Source organism: Chiloscyllium plagiosum, chromosome 32 (assembly GCF_004010195.1).
Source record: "Chiloscyllium plagiosum isolate BGI_BamShark_2017 chromosome 32, ASM401019v2, whole genome shotgun sequence".
Lineage (NCBI taxonomy): Eukaryota > Metazoa > Chordata > Chondrichthyes > Orectolobiformes > Hemiscylliidae > Chiloscyllium > Chiloscyllium plagiosum.
The window spans coordinates 1,377,784-1,400,948 of NC_057741.1; the positions used below are offsets into that span (position 1 = coordinate 1,377,784).

At 39.7% G+C, this 23,165-nt stretch overlaps 1 protein-coding gene across 6 annotated transcripts in view; it reads left to right on the top strand.

The window, feature by feature from the left end:
* The window catches only part of tmem144a (transmembrane protein 144a), an 85,557-nt gene that overhangs the window by 52,186 nt on the left and 10,206 nt on the right, over positions 1-23,165 (top strand). For 2 of the 6 annotated variants that reach the window (XM_043674003.1, XM_043674002.1), the window contains exons 10-12: positions 1,793-1,912; positions 5,799-5,896; positions 9,473-9,526. In XM_043674003.1, the coding sequence (XP_043529938.1) occupies positions 1,793-1,912; positions 5,799-5,896; positions 9,473-9,526 (272 nt within the window). Of the gene's footprint in view, positions 1-1,792; positions 1,913-5,798; positions 5,897-8,381; positions 9,527-14,331; positions 14,902-23,165 lie in introns of those variants that run through there. The other 4 variants (XR_006309029.1, XR_006309030.1, XM_043674004.1 and 1 more) reach the window with 4 other exon arrangements.

Consider the following 23,165-nt stretch of genomic DNA (forward strand, 5'->3'; position numbering starts at 1 on the left):
AAGTGGATGAACTGTTCAACCTCCTCGTGGGAGCACGAGGCAGCGCCGATACAGTCATCGATGCAGTGGAGGAAAAGGTGGGGGGTGGTGCCAGTGTAGCTGCGGAAGATGGACTGTTCCACATATACTACGAAGAGGCAGGCATAGCTGGGGCCCATGCGGGGGCCCAGGGCTACTCCTTTGGTTTGGAGGAAGTGGGAGGATTGGAAAGAGAAGTTGATAGTGGGATGACATGTTTGGTTGGATAGATGGGAGGGCAGAGCTGAAAATGTGTTGCTGGAAAAGCGCAGCAGGTCAGGCAGCATCCAGGGAACAGGAGAATCGACGTTTTGGGCATAAGCCCTTCTTCAGGAATGTAGTGGGAGGAAGAGAGCTTCTTCAAGGAAGGCATCCTTGTAAGAGGATTCGCAGTAGGTTGAAATCTTTGAGGAGAAAGTGAGGTCTGCAGATGCTGGAGATCAGAGCTGAAAATGTGTTGCTGGAAAAGCGCAGCAGGTCAGGCAGCATCCAGGGAACAGGAGAATCGACGTTTCGGGCATAAGCCTTTCTTCAGGAATGGGAGGGCAGCTTGTTCAAGTCTCTGCATTATTACTTCCGCTACAAGACCTGATATTGGTGATCCCATGGGTGTTTTGTTGACCTGTTTGTAGATTTTGTTATTCATTGTATATAATTAGAAATATGCACCACAAATTAAGTGGTTCATTCAGTAGCTTTCTGTGGAAATGTGCCAACATAACGCGAACACAACAAAGTTACAAACTAGTTTTTGCCATTGCAATTTGACCCTGGTAAAGTAATGATAAAAAACAAAGAATTAACACCTTTTCAATGATGGCAATGGTGAAAAAGACAAACATTGCACCAGAATTAGGCCATTCAACCCATCGAGGCTGCTCTGCCATTCGCTCATGGCTGATCTGCTTCTCTAACCCATTCTCCTGCCTTTACCCCATAACCCTTAATCTTTGTCTTAAATATAGTTAATGACTTGGCCTCCACAGCCCTCTCTGTCATTGAGTACAGCTGAAGAAATTCCTCCTCATCTCCATTCCAACGGATTTAATTGGTAGCAATTTTGTCTTTGAAATCCCTTTTCAGTTGGAGATGGTGCTTGTCCTGGTTCCAATTTCCACAGTGTTCCTTTCACCTCAAACGAACAATTCAGTTATGTATTCAAAAGCTGTTTTTGAATTCTTATGACCAGTTGGTTTGCCTGGAGTCTGCCAATAGTATCTATATGCATTCTTAGGGGGACCTGGTAAGTCTCACATCATTGGGTATACTGGTTCCATGACAATACTAGTTCCCCTTTCAAGTTTGACAAGGAACCCCTACCAAAAGAAGTTACTGTCCTTGATTCCACACCGCAGCTTAAAAGGTACTAAAGGTATCTCTTGGGAATTGAAAGAACTGCACCTCCACAGTTTACCATTGAGTTTTATCGGTCTCTCTTCTGAATCATGACAGGAGACTGGTGGACACCCCCAAGAAATTTCAATCGGTCTTTAAATAATTCTCTCCCTTTTGATTAAAGTTCCTTTTTTGAATCAAATTCTAGAGGTCAATTAAATGGCCCAATAGATTTTCTGGTTTCTTTTCCTGCTGCAAGTGAAATTCAAACCTCATTTCATTAAAGGGTCACTTGCTTTTCAGTCTAAAGACCAGTATTAATCAAATTTACTTTAAATCAGTGCATTTATGACAGACAATCAAATGTGACCAATATTATGACTTAACGGAATATCTGAACAGACTTGAGGGTAATTGTAAAAATTTGCTTTACTCTCAGATCTAGACTATGTTTTTGCACACTTTAGTGGCATATTTCTCACAAGTACAGTCTACTTTCTGACCTATTGTGCAATAATGAAGAACAGACCAAAGGTTTACCCAAAAGCAGTGCTGCCAGGTAAGAAGTAGAATGTCATTGTACACGGTCTTTTATTTTTCCATTTGTCAGTATTTTAACAAAATCTTTAATAAACTTTTTGTTGCACAATGAAACAATTAGCTAAGGAGGTGAAATTATCAACACTAACATACTTATTTATCAGGTATTCAAGAAGTTGGTCAAAGAGGTCAGTTTTAAGTAGTGTCTTAAAGAAATTGGCAAAGCACCCGGTAAAGACAGGATATAAACAGGTTAAACAAGTGGATAAAACTTTCCAGATGGAATACAATGTGGCAAAATGTGAGGTATTGCACTTTGGCAGGAAGAATAGAGGAACTGAATAAATGGAGGAAGACTGCAGAAAAATACATAACGGAAGGATTTGGGACTCCTCACCCATGAATCACAAAACGCTGTCTTCCATCTTCAGCAAATATTCGGGAAGGCAAATGGAATGTTGGTCTGTAAGGAAATGAAGTAGCAAATTATGGTGGTTTGCTAAAACCATAGAAAGACACTAGATAGACCTCAGATGGAATACTGTCAACAGTTTTGAGCCCATTACCTATCCAAAGATTTTTTAGCATTGGAGGCAGCTCAGAGAAGGTTCCCTAGTTTTTTTATTCACGTCTGTTGTAACTAAGCCATGAATCTGAGTTATATTGATAAGTTATATGGTAAAGGAAGTACTTGTGGTGCAGTGGTGGCATCCCTACCCTGACCGAGAGGCCTGAATTGAAGTCCCACCTGCCCTGAATAAAATCTCTGAACAGGATGATTAGATAAATAGATATGAGGTATTTTAATGCTGATGCTACTAGTGCTACCCAAACTTTTTAAACAAATTAATAGACATGAGATAGTATTCAATGTTTATTTAATATTTTTCATATAAGATGGCCATCCCTGGCAAGAGCAGCCCTGATTTCCCTTCAGTAGATGGTGGTGTGCTGCTGCCTTGAACAACAGCAATTAACTGGTTTAGCTACACCCACAATGCTGTTAGGAATGAATTCCAACTTTTTGATGCAGTGTCATTGAGGAAATGGCAATAAAGTTCCAAGTTAGCAATGTGTGTAGCTTGGAGACGTACTTATACAGGGTGGAATTACCATGGATTTGCAGTCTTTGTGCTTCTATGTGGTAACAGTTGTGGTTTTGAAAAGTGTTCTCAAAGCAACTTGCAGTTACTACAGTGCATCTTGTAAATGGTACATACTTCTGTGACTGTGTCAATGGTGGAGGTAGGGGTGAATGTTTAAGTTGGTGGAAGCAATTTTAATCAAACAAGCTACTTTGCTTTGGATAGTGTTGATCTTCTTGAGCTCATCCAGGTGGTTGGAGTGTGTTCCATACTGATGTATTCCAGATCTGGTTTGTGCTTTGTTGATGACAAACAGGCTTTGGGGAGTCAGGAGATGAGTTGCTATGCAATTCCCAGTCTGAATTACTGTTGTATCCATCTATACTTAGTCCAGTTGGAATCATAGAATCCCTATAGTGTGGAAACAGGGTCTTCAGCCCAACAAGTCCATACCGACCCTCCGAAAAGTAACCCACCCAGACCCATTCCCCTACCCTATAACTCTACATTTACCGCTGACTAATGCACCTAACCTACGCACCCCTGAACACTGTGAGCAATTTAGCATGGTCAATTCCCCTAACCTGCACATCTTTGGATTGTGGGAGGAAACCAGAGCACCTGGAGGAAACCCACGCAGACACTGGGAGAATGTGCAAGCTCCATGCAGACAGTCGCCTGAGGCTGGAGTCCAACTTAGGTCCCTGGCACTGTGAGGCAGCAGTGCTAATCACTGAGCCACCGTGCTACCCAATGTTTCTCGTCAGTGGTAACTCCCAAATGTTTATAATGAGAGATTCAACAGTGTTATTGCCATTGAATATCAAGGGCATGGTTAGAGTTGACCTTGTTGGAGAGGGCCATTGCCTGGCAACGTGCTCTTATTTCCTGGATGTGCTTCCAGCAAACAAGATTCCATATGTCATGTGCAAAGTCTCCATAGACCCCAGATTACATACAATTCATGCTACCAAGATAAGCTAAATAGACATTAAAGATGCTTAACATGTGACATTCCCATTATCTTAAGCCTTATTAAACATTGGTAACATTAACGTATCACTCCATGAATAACATATTTTGTCACAATTATATAGAATATAAAGCAGAGCAACAGGCTATTTGATCTCACCAGGCCATGTGTGTTATGATTGAGCCTCCTCTTTTCGCATGCAAATTTATAATTGCAGCTTTTGGATAACTACTTGCTCATACTTTTCTAGTTGTCCCTAAAATGCAGCTATACAATTTGCTTCAACTTTGTGGTTGTAACTCCCATATTCTCGCAAGCTAAAAACAAAGTACTATGGATGCTGGAGATCTGAAACAAATACAAAGTGCTGGAGCAGCTCAGTAGGTCTGATAACTGCAGAAAGAGAAAACAGTAAATTTAGAAGATGTCTTCAAACAGCGCTCATTTTGGACTCAATGTTAACTCTGTTTCTCTCTCCACCAATTCTGCCAGACCTATTGAGTTTCTGCAGCAGTTTTATTCCACATTCTCTTTGGGTAAAGAAATGACCTCTGATTGGTTTGTGAACTTCTTGATGATCATTAAGAACGGTGGCATGGTGGCTCAGTGGTTAGCACGGCTGCCTCACAGTGCCAGGGACCCAGGTTTGATTCCCCCCTCTAGTGACTGTGTGAATTAGATAAGATTCCCTACAGTATGGAAACAGGCCCTTAGGCCCAACAAGTCCACACCAACCCTCCAAACAGTAACCCATCCAGACTTATTTCCCTACCCCATATTTACCCCTGACACTGCACCTATTAGTATGGGCAATTTAGCATGACCAATTCATCTTTCCTGCATATCTTTAGATTGTGGAAGAAACTGGAGCACCCAGAGGAAACCCATGCAGACACTGGAAGAATGTGCAAACTCCACACAGACAGTCGCCTGATGTGGGAATTGAACCCGTGTCCTTGGCGCTGTGAGGCAGCCGTGCTAACCGCTAAGCCACCGTGATATCAAGATTATCAATCTTGATAATCATCAAAAAATTCACAAGTGAATCAGAGGTCATTTCTTTAGCCAAAGAGAATGTGGAATAAAAGTGCTGGAGAAACTCAACAGGTCTAGCAGAATCTGGGGAAAGAGAATCAGAGTTTGCACATTTTCCCCATATCTGCGTGAATTTCCTCTGGGTGCTCCAGTTTCCTCCCACAATCCAAAGATGTGCAGGTCAGGTGAATTAAACCTTTGTCTTGTTAAGAGTCTCTTGCTTGTTACATCAGAGCAATAAACTGCAACTTTGATATTTAGTCAAATATATTCCTCAATACTTCTTTTTGAGGATAGATTCCTCAATACTTCTTTTTATTAACACATACCTGTGACCTTATTCCCAGAATTTAAAATGACTCCAGCATCTACTGGATAGTAGTAGGAGTCCCAGTCCACATTGGAATAAGTCATTCAGTCACAACCCGAGATATTTTGTTGAATATTGAGCTGATAACTGAAGAGAAAGGAAATTAAATGCAAGAAATTGATTTTATTTCTGTTTGAACCTTTCTTGATTACCCACCTAAATTGTTACGTATTAAAGAACTAAACTTCGAGTGAATGTTGTGAACTGGCATTATTTATTAATTCTGTGAATGTCCCACTAAGAGCGGACTTCAATGACATTACAATACTGGTTACCAAAATATGGATAAATGTTTTGTGACAAGATGCTGAAATATGTGACATCCTGAAAAGAAAATATACAATTTTAGCCCAGGCCCACTGTCAGAATGATATATGTTATTACTGTACATGATATTTATAAAAACTTAAGTAGAAAACTAATGTACTATTTTCTTTGTCAGGCTTTGTTTCAGGTGTGATGTGGGCTATTGCAAACTGCTGCTGGTTCCTGGCCAATGACTTCCTCAGTGCAGTCGTTAGTTTTCCAATAATCACCGCTGTAAGTTGATCAGGTCCTAACCTTATGCTCTAGATTGTGGGGATGTACTCTTTTTTTTCCCAAAGACATTGCACCTTGTTTCACTAATGTTTTTCAATCCATACAGCTTTGTGTCATCTGAGGGACAGTTTTGACATAGTATCAATTTCCCAGTTTTGTTTAAACAATTATCTTAACACACTATGCATTTATATTTAGGTGGAAGTTTTCAGAGCATTTGACAATTCAACAATTTTAATTCAAAGCACTAACAAACTACAAAGTTAACATTTTACCAAAAAAAGTACAAAAATAGCTGAAGATAGCATGAGTGATTTTGTTTTTGTTATGAGCGATTATGGTCTGGAATGCACCGTCTCAGCAAGTACTGCAGGCAATTTCAGTGATGGTTTTCAAAAGAGAATTGCAAACGCACTTCAAGAAAAGGCATTTGATAAAAGGGTAACTGAATTGGCTTTCCAAAGAGCCAATATCAACTTGAAGAATTGAATGTGCTATTACAATTCTGTGATTCTGAGGGCAAAGTTTTAGGGGATCTGGTGGCAAATTGGAAGTGGGAGGGGGATGATGGCAGATCCCTGTGTGTTTCTTCCAACAGTTAATCTTATCAGCTGTCTGCAGAGAGTATGACTGAAATGGAGTGCTCCTATTTGAAAAGGTGTTGTCCTAGCTCACAGAAGCCATAGCAGGAATATTTCTTGAGAAATTCACCTCCGTGACAGGTTCAAGTGGCAACAGAGGCAGCATGGGAGCACACTGGTTAACATTGCTGCCTCACAGCACCAGGAACCTGGGTGCCTGTGTGAAATTTGCATGTTCTCCCTGTGTCTGCATTGGTTTCCGCCGTGTCCCCCGCTTCCTCCTAGAAGGCCTAGAATTTGTGATTGCATTGAAGGTGAAACTCTCAACTGACAGCACCCTGTACGGTCTGCAAGGGTGAAAATCTGGAGATTGCTGATAGTGGATCGCATCACCTTCACAGGGTGCATGGCCATAGGCTTTAGAGATGAAAGAAAAACAGAATCAGTGAGATATTATAATTGCAAACAATTCTTACGGTGAAAGCTTTGAAAATGTGAAAATTAAACTGTGTTGAATGAGGTGCAAAAGAGTTTTTAATTATCTTTTGGGTCAATTTTATAAATGTAGACTTCATTTCCTCAGACTAATGTTTGAAGTTTGATGCTTTTTAAAATCAAAATTGATTTTTCTTCAGTTGTTAATCCCATTTTTTGTCCCACTCATATTTCACATGACTGTCATTTCTTCTATAATATAATTGTCACTTAAAGTGTTGGTCTTCTAATCATGTTATAGCCAGCACACATTTTACAAGCTCAAGTTTTAGAAACAGTATTTCCTATTCACCAATCGTGTTACAGCCAATTCGCATTAATGGTAGACATGTTATAGCAGAACTGACTATGTAAAATAATTAAAGTAAGTTGTATTCCATGTTCTTACTGCACATGCTGTAGGAATTCCCTGTAAATTCAAAATCGAATCATAACAATAGACCAGGTTATCTCAAACCAGTGAATCCTTGTGGGCATTTTTTCCTGAAATCAGCAGTACATGTCATTTCTTTACAGCTAATTGTATAATCTGAACCAAAATCTCTTAATGTTTGCAAATTTAAGTTTGACTGTTTAGCCCCCTCTCTCCCCACCATACAGTCAACCTCAAACTGACACCCCTGTCCCATTTCTGTCCATTGAAAAGGAGCTGGCACCTTACTACTTAGAAAGGACTAGAAAAAAAATTATGCACTCAAGTTCTTATAGTATTAGAAGTTATTTTAGTATCGAGTTAGTCTGGAAGCTTCATAACCTTAGATTCTGGTCTAACCTCAGTTATTGATTCAACCAATGTACTTGGGGAGTCAGAGGGCTGTTTGAACAATCCTGATAAATGTTTATAGATGTTTACATGACAATGAATGACATCTTGAGCATTTGACATCAGAGGAATGAGTAGGCAGAATGATGTAGCACAATTCTTCAAGGCAGTTGCACCAGCTGCTTTCATACATGATTTCACAAGGTTTATGACCTCAAGTCACCTTGAATAGGATTTGCCAAACTTGAGACATTTTTTAAAAACTTATTCAAATCTGCAATATCTTAAGAGGCATGATAAGATACTCAAATGTTAGTAGTTATGATAAATAGAATAAAGACACATTCAGCAATATTTTCAATTTTTTTAAAAGAAGAGTTGTAAATTGAATGTTTTTTTTAATGTGGGATATTAATAAAAGCTTAAAATACAAGAGTCATGCCAATTAATTAGCATCAAAATGGGTTTGGGCGATCAAGGTTGAGAGCCACGCTTGAATCCTTAAATAACCACAAAAATCTCAGGCTTATGAGGAGGGTGTGAATCTTGACTTCAAGCTCTAAGAGGGCTCCAGTTTCGTTGATGAGTAGACTCATTTGCCTTTGTTTCATTAAACTAACTGGCTGTCGATCTGAATGCTGAACAGAGGCAAAGAAGTTTACATCCTGAAGCTCACCCATTTCCCAGCAAATCCTCCTGTGAAGAAGCAGGATTCCTTAATATGACAGACAAAGTTTCTGATCCAAACATAGCCAATGGAATCAAAAACTGACAACGATGGAGAATCTCAGCAGGTCCAACATCATCTGTGGAGGATTGAGAAGAGTCATACCACACTTAAAGCATTAATTCTGTTTCTCTCTACAAATGCTGCCACTTCTGATGAGTTTTGTTTGTTTCAGATTTCCATCATCTGCAGTATTTTCCTTTTATAAGAGCAATGAAATAACTGACAAAGGTTCTTGTGAATATTATGATTTATGATAAGGAGAATTTCAGAAGACTGTGGGTTTTAAGGCTCTTTGGTTGGAGAGCTGTCTAGAATGATAAGAAATTTGACTTTGGTATGGCCTAATGCTTATACTTGTATAAATATTTGAATAATTTTCAAAACAAATTTGATTAATAATATTTTGGTAACTTAGTGGTTATTAACCAATATCATGAAACTGTTTTGTTTCTGTGCATATTTTATGCATTTTGTGTATTCATATTTGTAGATATTATAAGCTAATACTTCAAGAAGATTTTAGAACAATGTAAAAATAATTTAATACTGTACATTGTAATTAAGGACCTTCATACTGAGCCCAGCTGGAGCAAAGGTACTTTTTCCAGTCCTGGACATTTATTAGAACTGAAACTGGATACAATAGTTCAATTAATTTGAATATTCATTGGAAGTTATCAAAAATGATTGTTTTGCTTTGCAGCGTCAAAACATGTGGTGCTGGAAAAGCGCAGCTTTACAGATGTGTCCACTGAAGTAATTCTTTCAGCTCTGAGTTTAGTTGCCAACACTGAAAGGCAACTGATCTTTTGTTACATAACACTAAATTGCTTACTATATCTAAAGGGATTTAAATTATAATGTTGGGGAAAAGGAGTCTTGTGATTTACTAATGCCATTTTCAAGAGTTGTGTACTATTGCAAATGTAGTTTCATTTTCTTGACAAAAAGACTGCTTTGTCAATGAAAATCATATACCACTGTATAAATACGGCTTTTTTCTTCAGATACCTGGTTTCATTGCTGCTTTATGGGGAGTACTTGTATTCAAAGAAATAAAAGTAAGTGTTTATACTGTTTCTACATTTTTTATTTCTATAGTTTAATGAAATGCAGCAACTTTGTAAACTTTGGCTCAGTGATCATGGTATCGTCTGATGAAGAAAATAGCTTCTGGTTTCAAACTAATTCATAAAATGCATTTATTTAGTTAAAAATCAGACAGCACCAGGTTATTGTGCAACAGATTTATTTGAAAGTAGAAGCTTTCGGAGCACTGCTCCTTTGTCAGGTAAATGAATGATAACGGATGGTGTGGTCAGTCTTGTCACAATCTGTAGAAGAGTACATAGGGTAACTAATTTAACTTCACTATTTCAAAAAGGTATTGAGAGTTAAAGCATAAGCAATTTAATTTCAGATGACCTCAAGTTTACAGTGGATAGTATGTGGGAGAACAGCCAAGATGTATTGGAAAAGTCAGTTCTATAAATGAAGTCATGAAGGAGGATTTCAGCAGTAGATGAGCTGGGTAAAGTTGTGCAATGTTACACTACTGTAGTGTTTTCCAACTTCCCACCTTGAAACAATGAAAGAGAAAGAGATGGTGTTAGAAAATTTGGTTGTGGCTTAGAAACAGCGAGCATTAACAGTGAAGTTGAAATACTGCTAGTCAAAGTGCAGGCTATGGTAAATATCAGGCTTCCCTGAGGAGGGCGAGCAGCGTTTTGGTATGTCAAGGTAAGATCTTCCCTTTTAATCCAATAATAACTAGAGGAGTAATAATGGCAAGTTAATGAAGTGCTATGTTCCTCCTGCGAGATGTGAGAGATCAGGGAAACATCAAATGTCCTTGATGACTATGTCTGCAGGAAGTGTCTGCAGGCAGTTGGACTCACTGAGGAGCATACAGGAGGCAATGTTTTACAGAAAGGAGTTTCAGGGATGTAGTCTCACCAAAGATAGATGAGTGGATTGCCAAGATGAACAGGCAGGTAGGCAGTACAGGATCCCCTGTGGCTCTTCCCCACTCAAAGAAGCATACTGTCTGAAGGAGGAGTTAGCCTCTCGGATGAAAGCAACAGCAGGGAAGTGTAGGCAAGTGGTTGTGATTGGGGTTTGTATAGTAAGGAGCACAGATTGGCATTTCTGGGCCATGTGTGAGACTCCAGGATGGTGTGTTGCCTCCCTGGTGCCAGGAGCAAGGATGTCTCTGAATAGATGTGGGATATTCTGAAGGGAATGGCCAGAGGTCATGGTCCATATTGACATAGGGAGAAAGATAGATAAGATCCTGCAAAGGGATTTTAGGGAGTTGGGTAAAATGTTGATAAGCTACTGCAAGTGATTGTCTGGCCGCTGACTGATAAGAATAAATCCAAATGAGAGTAGTCCCATGCAACTGAGTGACAATGCACGGTGTAGTTAGTCATGTTAAAATCTGTACTCAGATCCAAGAAGAGCATGTAGGGTAACTAATTTAAATTCATTATTTCAAAAGGGTGTTAGAAATAAAACCGAGGATTACAGATCATTTGCCTGACATCGTTAGCCTGGCTAACAATGACTCAGTTGTTAGTACTGTTGCCTCACAGCGCCAGGGACCCGGGTTTGATTTCCACCTTGGGCGACTGTCTGTATGGAGTTTGCACATTCTCTCCGTGTCTGCATGGGTTTCGTCTGGGAGCTCTGGTTTCCTCCCACAATCCAAAGATGTGCAGGTTAGATGAATTGGCCATGCTAACTTCCCCATAGTGTTCAAGGATGTGTAGGTTAGCTGCATTAGTCTGGGGTAAATGTGGAGCAGAAAGTGAATGGACCTGGGTGGGTTATTCTTTAGAGGGTTGGTGTGGACTTGTTGGGCTGTTGCCACACTGTAGGGATTCTATTCTATCGGTAGTGGGACAAATGGTAGCGTCTCTTATAAAAGGATCAATAGCAGAAGATTTAAAAACAGTGACAGAATCAGACAGTCAACATGGATTTCCAAAATGGAAATCATGCTGGGCAAATCTACTGGAATTTTCTGAGGGTGTAACTCGGCGAGTTGATGAGGGGGAGCCAGTGGCTGTAGTTTACTTAGATTTTCAGAAGGTTTTGATTATGTTGAACCCAAGAGATTTGCATGTAAAATTAAAGCATCGGGGGTCGTGTACTGACATGGGAATTGGGGATCATGCACTGACATGGGAATTGGGGGTCGTGTACTGACATGAGAATTGGGGATCATGCACTGACATGGGAATTGGGGGTCGTGTACTGAAAAGGGAATTGGGGGTCATGCACTGACATGGGAATTGGGGGTCGTGTACTGAAAAGGGAATTGGGGGTCATGCACTGACATGGGAATTGGGGGTCGTGTACTGAAAAGGGAATTGGTCGTGTACTGACATGGGATTGGGGGTCGTGTACTGACATGGGATTGGGGGTCGTGTACTGACATGGGATTGGGGGTCGTGTACTGACATGGGTAGACAACTGATTGTAAGGCAGGAAGCAAAGTCGGAATAATTGGGTGTTTTTCTGAATGGTAAGCTGTGATTAGTGGGGTGCAGCAGAGATCAGTGCTTAGACACCATACATATTTAGATATTGAATTATCTCTAAGTTTGCAGAAGACACACATCTGGGTGGGAAGGTGAACTGTGAGGAGGATACAGTGCAATTTGAACAACTTAAGTGAGCGGGCAAATGCTTAGCAGATGAAGTATGATGTGGATAAATGTGAGGTTATCTGTTTTTGGGAGCAAAAACAGGCAGATTATTGTTGAAATGGGGATAGATTGGAGAACGTGTAATGAGACCTGGGTATCTTTGTACACCAGTCACTGAAGGTAAGCATGCAGTTGCAGCAGGCTAATAGAAAGTTGGCCTTCATAGTGAAAGGATTCGTACAGGCAGTGATGTCTTGCTGTAATTGTAGAAGGCCTTGATCAGACCTGGAATATTGTGTGTAATTTTGACTCCTTATCTGAGGAAGGATGTTCTGGTTATGGCGGGACTACAACAGAGGTTTAACAGACTGGTTCATGGGATGGTAGGACTGACGAAAATATAGAAAATGGGAACAGGAGTAGGTCATTTGGCCGTTGAGCCTGCTCCACCATTCATATGATCGAAGCTGATCCTTCAGCTCAATAGCCTGTTCTCACATTTCCCCCACTACCTTTGATCTCTTTAGTCCCTAGTGCCATATACAACTCCTTTTTGAAATTATACGCTGTTTTGGCCTATACTACTTTCTGTGGTCACAAATTCCACAGGCTCACTATTCTCTGAATGAAGAAATTTCTCCTCGTCTCAATCCTAAATATCCTTAGACTGTAATGTATGAAGAGATATTAGATCAGTGAGGACTATTCACTGGAGTTTAGCAAAATGAGGGGGACTCTCATAGAAACCCATAAAATTTGAACAAGACTAACAGGATAAACAAAGGAAAGATGTTCCCATTCACGAAGGAGACTAGATCCAGCCTAAGGATGCAGGGTAAGCCATTTGTGAATGAGATGAGAAATTTCTTCACCCACAGAGTGGTGAATCTGTGGAATTCTCTACCACAGAAAGTAGTTGAGTCCAAAACTTTGAATGTTTTCTAGAAGGAATTTGATACAGTTCTTGGAGCTAATAGGATCAAAGGGTTTGAGGAGAAAGCAGAAACAGGGAACTGAGTTGGATGATCAGCTATGATCATATTGGAATGGTGGAACAGGCTCAAAGGGCTAAGTGATCTAAACCTTCACCCATTTTCTTTGTTTGAATGAATCTTTGCCACAGTGACCTAGGATGTTATTTGTGATTTGAAAAGAGTTGTTTCATATCAGTTAGAAGTGACAGCCCGATCAGAATTCAAATATTGAAATTCCAGGAACAGATTTGGGAGGCAGCAACATGTTGAAGCCATAATGGATGCTAATTGAGAATAATTATATTGAATATTCAACCAAGTATTGGGCCTTTTCTCTCTCTAGATTTTGTTCTTATTTTAAAGTAGATGTTGATTTATTGATTCACACCTCCAAAGAAGAACTAACACCTCAAAGATGCGCTGCAAAACGGGTTCAATTCATTTGGCATGCTCAAAACTTTGCTTAAAGTGTTACTTTAAAGTCAATCAATTTTGAGATAACTAGCTCATTTGGTTCAAAGAAATATTTTTGTTATTAAGATAATAAATCTGAAAAGAAGTACATTTTTCAGAACTTACTTTATAAATGTTTGCTATGATCCATGAACTGTCCAGATGTGTTATCAATTAATTGTGTGTAATGCTTGCCAAGTGGCCATTAACATCATATAATTTTGAAAGGAAAATATTTTGGTATTGTTTGTTTTAAAAGAGTTTGTTTCAAAATACGAACTGGTGGCTCTGTATGTTATACACTAACTTATTGCACCTTTGAATTTTAGGGTGTAATCTTTCAATCAAATGTCTTTGGTGATTATGTTAGTGAACACTAAGTAAATCAGTGCAGCTTTTGAATTTATAACAGCAATTACTTCAAGAAGCAAACCAGGAGATCCCTCGAAGTATCTGGATGCTTGGTATGGGCAAGCTAAAAATAAATAAATAAGTTGATTAGGAGATGAATTTGAAAAATAGGAGAAAAATGTAAAATACATAATACTTACTGAAACAAAACAGGAATATTGCAATTAATGCTTTCTAAAGCTCAGACTTGTTATTGTTTGAGTCATCATATTTTTGAGAAACCCGAAATGAACACTAAAGGATTCTTACACAGCAACTTTTGTGATTAACTTATTTATTAGTGACTTATATTTTTATTTAGTGCCACAATAAGTGTTTTCACCAGTAGAAGTGCAACTGGTAAGAATTGATTTTCACAATTTTCTTTCCCCACAGGGATTGCGGAACTATATTATTCTTAGCATAGCATTCTGCACTGTATCAGCAGGAGCATTAACAACTGCATTTTCCAAGGTGTAGTTACAGAGAACGAACCAGAAGATGGCATCGTTGTGAAATTGGTTGCTCTTGGTGCTTTTAAATATTGAAATGGTTTGGATCAAAGTTCTGCTTTTGATGTTACCACAGTCTCAGCTACTGTGCAGAGTCTTTCAACAGCTGTTTGTACAGCTTCCTAAAGAAGTAAGCCATGAAGTTGCAGAAAATTTGATTTAAATCCTTTTTATGAGTCTATAATTGTTTCTAATTGTGAACATTTACTGACCTTCATACTGTTGTTCTAATTCAGAAATATGTAACCATTGCCAGAGGTGCTTTACTTGGAATCAGAATTACTACTGATAAGAATTTCTAATTAATAAAACATTGTAGTATAGCTTGTAAATATTTAATTCAGTTACAGACAAAACAAGGACACCAGGAAATGATTAATACTTAAGAGTCATAGAGATGTGCAGCACGGAAACAGACCCTTCGGTCCAACCCGTCCATGCCAACCAGATATCCCAACCTAATCTAGTCCCACCTGCCAGCACCTGGCCCATATCCCTCCAAACCCTTCCTATTCATATACCCATCCAGATGCCTTTTAAATGTTGCAATTGTACCAGCCTCTACCACTTCCACTGGCAGCTCATTCCTTATACGTACCACCCTCTATGTGAAAATGTGGCAGTTTATATCTCTTTTATATCTTTCCCCTCTCACCCTAAAACTATACCCTCTAGTTCTGGACTCCCCGACCCCAGGGGAGAGACTTTGTCTCTTTAGCCTGTCTATGCCCCTCATGATTTTATAAACCTCTATAAGAGCACCACTCAGCCTCCAATGCTCCCAGCCTATTCAACCTCTCCGTATAGCTCAAACCCTCCAACCCTGGCAACGTCCTTGTAAATCTTTTCTGAACCCTTTCAAGTTTCACAATATCCTTCCGATAGAAAGGAGACCAGATTTGCAAGCAATATTCCAAAAGGGGCCAGTACTTGTGAAAAATTAATTTGTTTCTTCCTTTATCCTTTGGCAGAATTCTCACTTCTGAACTTGTAGGTTCAAGTCCCACTCAGATATTTGAGCACATAAGATTAGAATGGCACTTCAAAGCAGTGTTAAAGGTGTTCAGGCACTGCCTTGGGTTCCTCTTCTGTACTGACTAACATGTAGTGATCAATAAGACCACTGTAACACATTATCTATCATTATTGCTTTGTGCACAATATGTACAAATATGTGGGTGAAGTCTCCATGGTTTTCAGACTGTAGGTCTGTAAGTTCATTCTTTTAATTAGCACAAAATAAAATTCTAAATTTCACTGTCTTTTGGTGACATTGGATAGTGCATTAACTATAACATCAGCTCAACCACTCATTGAATGCCAAATATAGCTGGACTGCATTGACCATTATTTTTTTTTTGTCACTGTCTTCAGTGGAACTGGACCTTTTTCAGACTCAGACTTGTAGTTCTCCCTGAGCTAAATACCTGACCTTGTAGCCTCAATTACCTCTACCTCAAACAACACTTTGCTTGCTTCATCCATGCTGTTAATGAAGCTGTTATTCATTTACTTCTCATATCCAAAGTCAACTACAGGATGTTCTCACTTAAAGTTGTGGTTGTGTTCCTGAAAATAACAGCTTTATGTGAAATAATTTTAAAGTAAAATATTGATTGCTACTTGAATCAATGTTAAAATGGGAGTGAGGATCTATTAGGGCCTTTATTAGCAAAAAAAAACTTATTCTACTTATACCCTTAAGTTGAAATACCGCACCACTTGTATTTGAAGTGCTAAGTTCCTAAATTGGCAAATGAAATAGCTATTAAAATAAAATTTAAAGTATTAAAGAAAAATTTAACTTCCGACATGCAGTACTTAATGCAGTTGTCCCTCCAAAAGCGGAGCCTTCGCCTTGGTGCCTGGGAGTCTTTTGCTCATCGGTTCCGCAGACCTTGCTGAGGCCATCACTTGAATCATGGAGATCTGCAGCCCATCGTGCCTGCACCAGTCAAAAGCAGCCATCTAATTATTCTAATCCCATTTTCAAACACTTGGCCTGGGGCCTTGTATGCCTTGGCATCTCAAGTGCTCATGTAAATGTTTTAAGAGGTTCTGCCTCTACCACCCTGACAGGCAGTGAGTTCCAGATTTCCATCACCCTCAGAATGAAAATGTTTTTCCTCATATCTTCTCTAAATCTCTGCCCCTCATCTCAAATCTATGCCCTTAAGCAGAAAAGTTTATTCCTGTCTATGCTATCCATGCTCCTCATAATTTTATAAATCTCAGTCATGTCCCCCTCAATCGCTTATGCTCTACAAAAAACAACCCATAACTGAAAGTCTCCAGCCCAGGCAACATTCTGGTCAATCTCCTCTCCACTCCATCACATCCCTCTTATGATATGGATTCCAAAGCTGCATACAATACTTTAGCTGTGGCATAACTAACATATTATGCAGTTCCCACATAACCTTAAACTCTATGCCTCAATTAATAAAGGCTACATGCCTTCTTAATAACTGGCCTGATACATTAAGGGACTTGTGCAATGATATATAAGGCACCTCTGATCCTCGCTGCTCCCCAGGACCCTACAGTTAATCAAATATCCACTTACCCTGTTTGTTCTGACCATGTCATGCTGTTGCCTGGTGGTTTTTTGGGACTGCAACATCCTCTCTATCTGGTTGCCACAGTCTCTGTATTTCCCGCGAGCCTCTCCTTGGAGGAGGTGATTGTCTTAGCTAACTGTAGGGCCTTTTTCCTGCCCCTCCCTTCTTTGTGGAATGATAGTTAAAGTGGCAGGGCTCCTGTGGTGGATTGTGCTCATATCCAGTAGGCAGCACAGGCTACTGCTAAGCTTTGACTAGGGTGGGGATAGTGCAGTGGTTGTCCACAATTCTAAGCTGGATGGGCTTCAGAGGTTCCTGTGTATTTTTCCCTGCTGGGGTCAAAGGTCTGCCATGGGAGCCCTGCAGTTTCAACTGTTGCCTCAGTGTGGAGGGGTGCTGCTGATCTCAACCGTGAGTAGCATCCTCCCAGCTTGGTGTAGTGACTCCACAGTTACTGAGGAGGGAGGGAAGTAGGGGTTGGTGATGGTGGAGTGGCCTTTTGAGAGGAGGGGTTAAACCACCATTGCTGTTGGTTGCAATTATGGCATGGCTAGGGGAAAACAGGCTCTGACTGATGACCTGATGGGTAGGGGCCCCTGATGTCGACTTTGGATGGCAGTACAGCATTGGAAGATGTCAGATGGCTAAGCTGGAGGCTTCAAGTTAGACAGTGGGAGCAGTTGTATCCAAATAGGAGCAATCAGATTAGTTTCTATAGTAAACCATATTAAAACAAGCCTTGTGATGGTGATCAAGATTTTAAGCCTCAGTAGCTCAGTGATATGAAAGCAATACAGTATTAAGCAGGAAATTTTTAAACAAGAGCTTCTGTACTCCATTACTGTCTTGCCAAGCTTCCAGATTCCATAAACTTTATTGCCTAAATCTGATTCTGTTTCAAGTCTTTTTCATAAATCATTATGATCATTCGCTAACCTACATTGATTTCTAATTCACTATTACCTCAAATTTAAAATTCTTTATGCTTCACTATTGGTTTCCATAGGTTTTGGTTCCTTATATCCTTCCTAATCTCTACTTGTTTCACTGAGCATCAATTCTTGGTGCAATTATATTTCTGTAGAGGGCCTTTTTAATATAAAATGTGTAAAGCTTTTTTATTAATGTGATAATCATTCTAACTGACTAAATGAGGGACAATTTAGGGTGATTTTGTAGTGAGTATTTTTTAAAGAATATTTAAAATTGGTTTTAGAATAATGTCATTATTTTCTGCTTCAAAATATCATTTCTCTTGTTGTTGGCTTAAGCAAACGTACTTTATATAAATAGGAGGAATGGATTGATTGCAAATAATATCTATTTGCTGTTGGGAAAAACAGTCACATCTTCCCTCTAGATTTTGAGCTACCTGCTTAGAATGTTTTCTCAATCAACAAAGTCCCAATTAAAAATGTGACTTGAGCCCCTGCTGCTGGTAGGAGCTTCATTCCCTACCAGACCAAATCAGAAATTCATGTATTGCCCAGAGATTACTAATTATTCATTTTGTTGGTTGTAAGCAACATTCATCTATTTGATATGTGCTGTATGACAGTATATTTGAATATGTTTCATGTTTTGCTGTATGTAATGGTTAAAGGCAAACATTTTTCAAATTCTTTTACTTCAGCTGCAACCAATGTTAGCACTTCGATTGAGCATGGTTTTGAAAATTTCACAACTTACCAATTAACTTACGACAGCGCAGATGTGATCCATTTGATGGGTCGTGTTGACCTGAACCGTTTCGAAGCATTCAGACATAGGAGTTGCCTGAAACTATAAAGTAGGATTAAGTCCATCATTAAAAGTCTAGATTCTGTAATGGAAGTTAGCCAGATAGAGCTTATGATTGTGATCTATTGTGGTGCATTACAGTTACTAAATTTGTGAAGTAAAGATTAAAAAATTAAAGTAAGATGCAAGAAGTGCTTGGCACGACAAGTGGTAGAAGAGATGAATTCTTCCAGAGTTCAAATGAAGTGTTTTCTACGTTCCAGTTTTGACTTTTTATTGCCAACAAAAAGTGAAATGGTAGTGTTTGTATAATTGAGTGTTCACAGAAAAAGTCTATATTACTACAGAATGTTGAAATGATCCAATTTGCATTCCTTTTCTAATAAAAACTTACTTGTTCCACACCAAAAGGGTATTGTAATTATCTTTGTTTTCTTGTTTTTACAGTATGTTTATATTCCTTCATCAACTATTTTGTAATCCTTTGCTGATTGGTAAACACTCCCAGTTTTCAGGCCCACTACTTCTATCTGCAACTTGACAAAACTCCACTTTTAATTTCATACTGGCTATAGCTTCCCTAGTAAGTCTTAAATGCACCCTTCTTGCTGTGGTTTTGTTTATAGTGGAATATATTTTGGCTGAAAATTTTGAATTTATTGCACATTTTCATGATTTATTTAATGACAAACTTTTACTCAATTCGCCAATGAGCTTTAGTCAATTGTATTGTTCAAGCTGATTTTTGTTTCAGACTGGAGTATTTCATTTAATGTGGAATTCAATTGAATTATGATCATATTTTCCTCACAGACCCTTTACTAAACATTACTGATAAAATGTGCCTTGTTGCACAATACTAGATCTGAATAACTTCACAGATAAACAGAAATGTTACGGCCCAGAAGGAAGCCATTCCACCCATCATACCTGCACCAGTTCAAATACCTAGTGCCAATCCCCTGTGTTTTCCTCATACGCTTGCACATTATTTTTTATCCAGATAACCATCTAATGCCCCCTTGAAAGCCTGAATTGAACCTGCCTCCATTAAACTTCCAGGCAGTGCATTCTGTAACAACTTCACTTGAAATTTTTTCCTCAATTTATGCTTGCTTCTTTTGCAGATCACTATAAATCTATGCCTTCTGTTTCTTCTTCCTTTTATGAATGGAAACCATTTCCCTCCATAAACTCTATTCATTATATTCATGATTTTGAAAACCTCTGTTAGCGCGGATGAAATGATATCAGTCCGAGCCCAGAGTGCGGTTCAACAATCGGTAACGTTTATTGCTACAGTAACGCCAGCGGAGACCAACCGAGGTCCGAATCTCGGCTGCTCTGCTGTTCCCGCGCGCAGCTACATATTATATACTTTTAGTTGTCAGGATGTGTGGAATTTGAGGATGAATGGGATGATAGTTCCCCATCATCACTGGAGTAGGTGCAAATAGAATGTTTCCTGCCATCCCAGGTGAGTTGCAGGGCACGCACAATAGGGTGTTAATTGGTTTATGTAAAACAGGTCCAGGTATTATCTGCTTGTCTCTCTCTGTGAGGGCAGGAGCTAGCACCCCCCATTGTTCCCTTGGGGTGTTGGGGTGTATTGGTCTGATATCAGTCTCTTGATATGATTAGGAGATGGGTTTCCATATTAATTAATTCCGGAGTTTTGGTCTATGAGTCATGGGTAGTGTTGGTATAGTGTGGATTTTATCTGTCCTCTGTCTCCTATCTCCCAGTCATGTGGGCGGACCGGCAGCTGCTGAGTTCTGTGGGTTTAAAGCTGCGACTGCTGTTTAAAACACAAAATGAATTCTTATAGTTTCCTGATGTAGGCATAGTCCCGTGGCAAAAGCAGGGCGGCTCTGATGCCCGCTTGCACCTCTATCAATCTTCACTTGGCCTTCCTCTCTCCAAGCAGAACAGCCTCCATTTCTTCAATCTATCCTCATGACTCATTGGGTGGCACAGTGGTTAGCACTGCTGCCTCACAGCGCCAGAGACCTGGGTTCAATTCCCGCCTCAGGCGACTGTGTGGAGTTTGCACATTCTCCCCGTGTCTGCGTGGGTTTCCTCCGGGTGCTCCGGTTTCCTCCCACAGTCCAAAAATGTGCAGGTTAGGTGAATTGGCCACGCTAAATTGCCCGTAGTGTTAGGTGCAGCGATAAATGTAGGGGAATGGGTCTGGGTGGGTGCGCTTCGGCGGGTCGGTGTGGACTTGTTGGCCTGTTTCCATACTGTAAGTAATCTAATCAAATCTATGACTGGAACCAATCTTGTAAACATCTTCTGCACTCTGTCCAAGTTGTTCATATCTTTCCTATCATGTGCTTCAAACATCTCTACACAATATTCTAACAAGTGTATTATACAATTTTAAAAGTCACACAACATCTGGTTATAGTCCAACAAGATTTTTAACTTTGTCCACCCAAGTCCAACACAGGCATTTCCACATCATTACACAAATTTAATACACCCTCTTAGAATCCCTATTTTAAAAATAGTTTTTCAATGTTCTTCCTACTAAGATACACCACCTTGCATTACTCTGCACTGAAACCCATTTACTAACGCCTTTGTGCAAACTTTCAATTTTTTTCCTCGCTGAAAATACGAGGAAATTAATGAGGCTAATCAGGGCCCTGGACCTGAGGTGCTGCATTCTCGGATGTTACAACAATTATCCACAGAGATGGTGGATGTACTGGAAGTAATCTTCCAAGAATGTTTAAATTTTGGCAAAGTCCCATACAACTGGAAAACTACAAATGTAACAGTGTTATTAGAAAGGGAAGGAGACAAATACGGACTAGTTACTTAACATTTGTTAGTGGGAAAATGTTTGAGTATTATAAAGGATTTAGAAATACATAATATAATTAAGCAGGGGCAGCATGGCTACCATAAGCGCAAGTCACACCTGAGAAATCTATGACAGTCATTTGGAGAAATGCCAAGCAGACAGACAAAAGAGAACCAGTAGATGTTATATTTGTAATTTGCAAAAAGTGTTTGATAACATATTCGGCTACTTAGTAAGAAAAGAGCCCATGGTGTTGGGAGCAATATATGAGCATGGTTTGAAGATGTGGTAACAATAGAAGATAGCTGGAATAAGGAGCATTTTCAAGATCACAATTTTTAGTGGAATGCCTCAGGAATCCGTGCTGGGTCACATTTGTTTACAATATGCAGAAGTGATTTGCCTGAGGGAAGTGAATGTACTATAGCCAAGTTTGCAGATGACTGAGTCTACAGAAGATACAAATAGGTCACGTGAGTAGGCAAAAACTTTGCAGATAGAATGTAATGTAGGAAAATGTATGGTTGTGCACTTTGCAGACTCCAGAAAGCTGCAGCAATTCTGGTCTCCTTCCTATCTGAAGGAAGTTGTGAAACTTGAAATGGTTCAGAAAAGATTTACAAGGGTGTTGTCAGGGTTGGAGGATTTGAGCTATCGGGAGAGGCTGAACAGGTTGGGGCTGTTTTCCCTGGATGTCGGAGGCTGAAGGGTGACCTTACAGATGTTTATAAAATCATGCTCGCGTAAATAGACAAAGTCTTTTCTCTGGGGTGAGGGAGTCCAGAACTAGAGGGCATTTAGGGTGAGAGGGGAAAGATATAAAAGAGGCCTAAGGGGCAACTTTTTCTCACAGAGGGTGGTATGAGTTTGGAATGAGCTGCCAGAGGAAGTGGTGGAGGTTGGTACAATTGCAACATTTAAAAGGCATCTGGATGGGTATATGAATAGGAAGGGTTTAGAGGGATATGGGCTAAGTGCTGGCAGATGGGACTAGATTGGGTTGGGATATCTGGTTGGCATGGATGGGTTGGACCGAAGGGTCTGTTTCCATGCTGTACATCTCTATGACTCGGCCTCCACAGCCCTTCGTGGCAATGAATTCCACAGATTCATCTGCCTCTGTCTGAAGGTATTACACCTCATCTCAATCTAAAGGGTTACCTCTTCACTCTGAGGCTGTGCCATTGGGTCCTAATCTCTTCTGCTCGTGGACAGGTGTTAACTGGTGGGGTACTTGGACACTCACATAAGCAGTATTAGAATACTCAATACCCATAAGCTGCTGAGAATCCATCTTCAATATTTATCCATTAAACCCAAAGCCATAACACCCAGGGAAATATTTATTTCCTACATGCCATTGATATTAAATTGGTAAAACACAAAGGCCCCCTAGAATAAGACCACTATATCATTGAACCAGAGGCTTACATCTATCTACACGGCATAAGTCAAGAGTGTGTTGGAATATTCCCCATTTGACTCGATGCGCGCAACACCACTGATACTCAAAAAGCTTAACAATATCCAGGACAAAGTCTCCCATTTTATTAACACCACATCCACAAATATCCACTCCCTCTTTCACCAATGGTCAACAGCAGA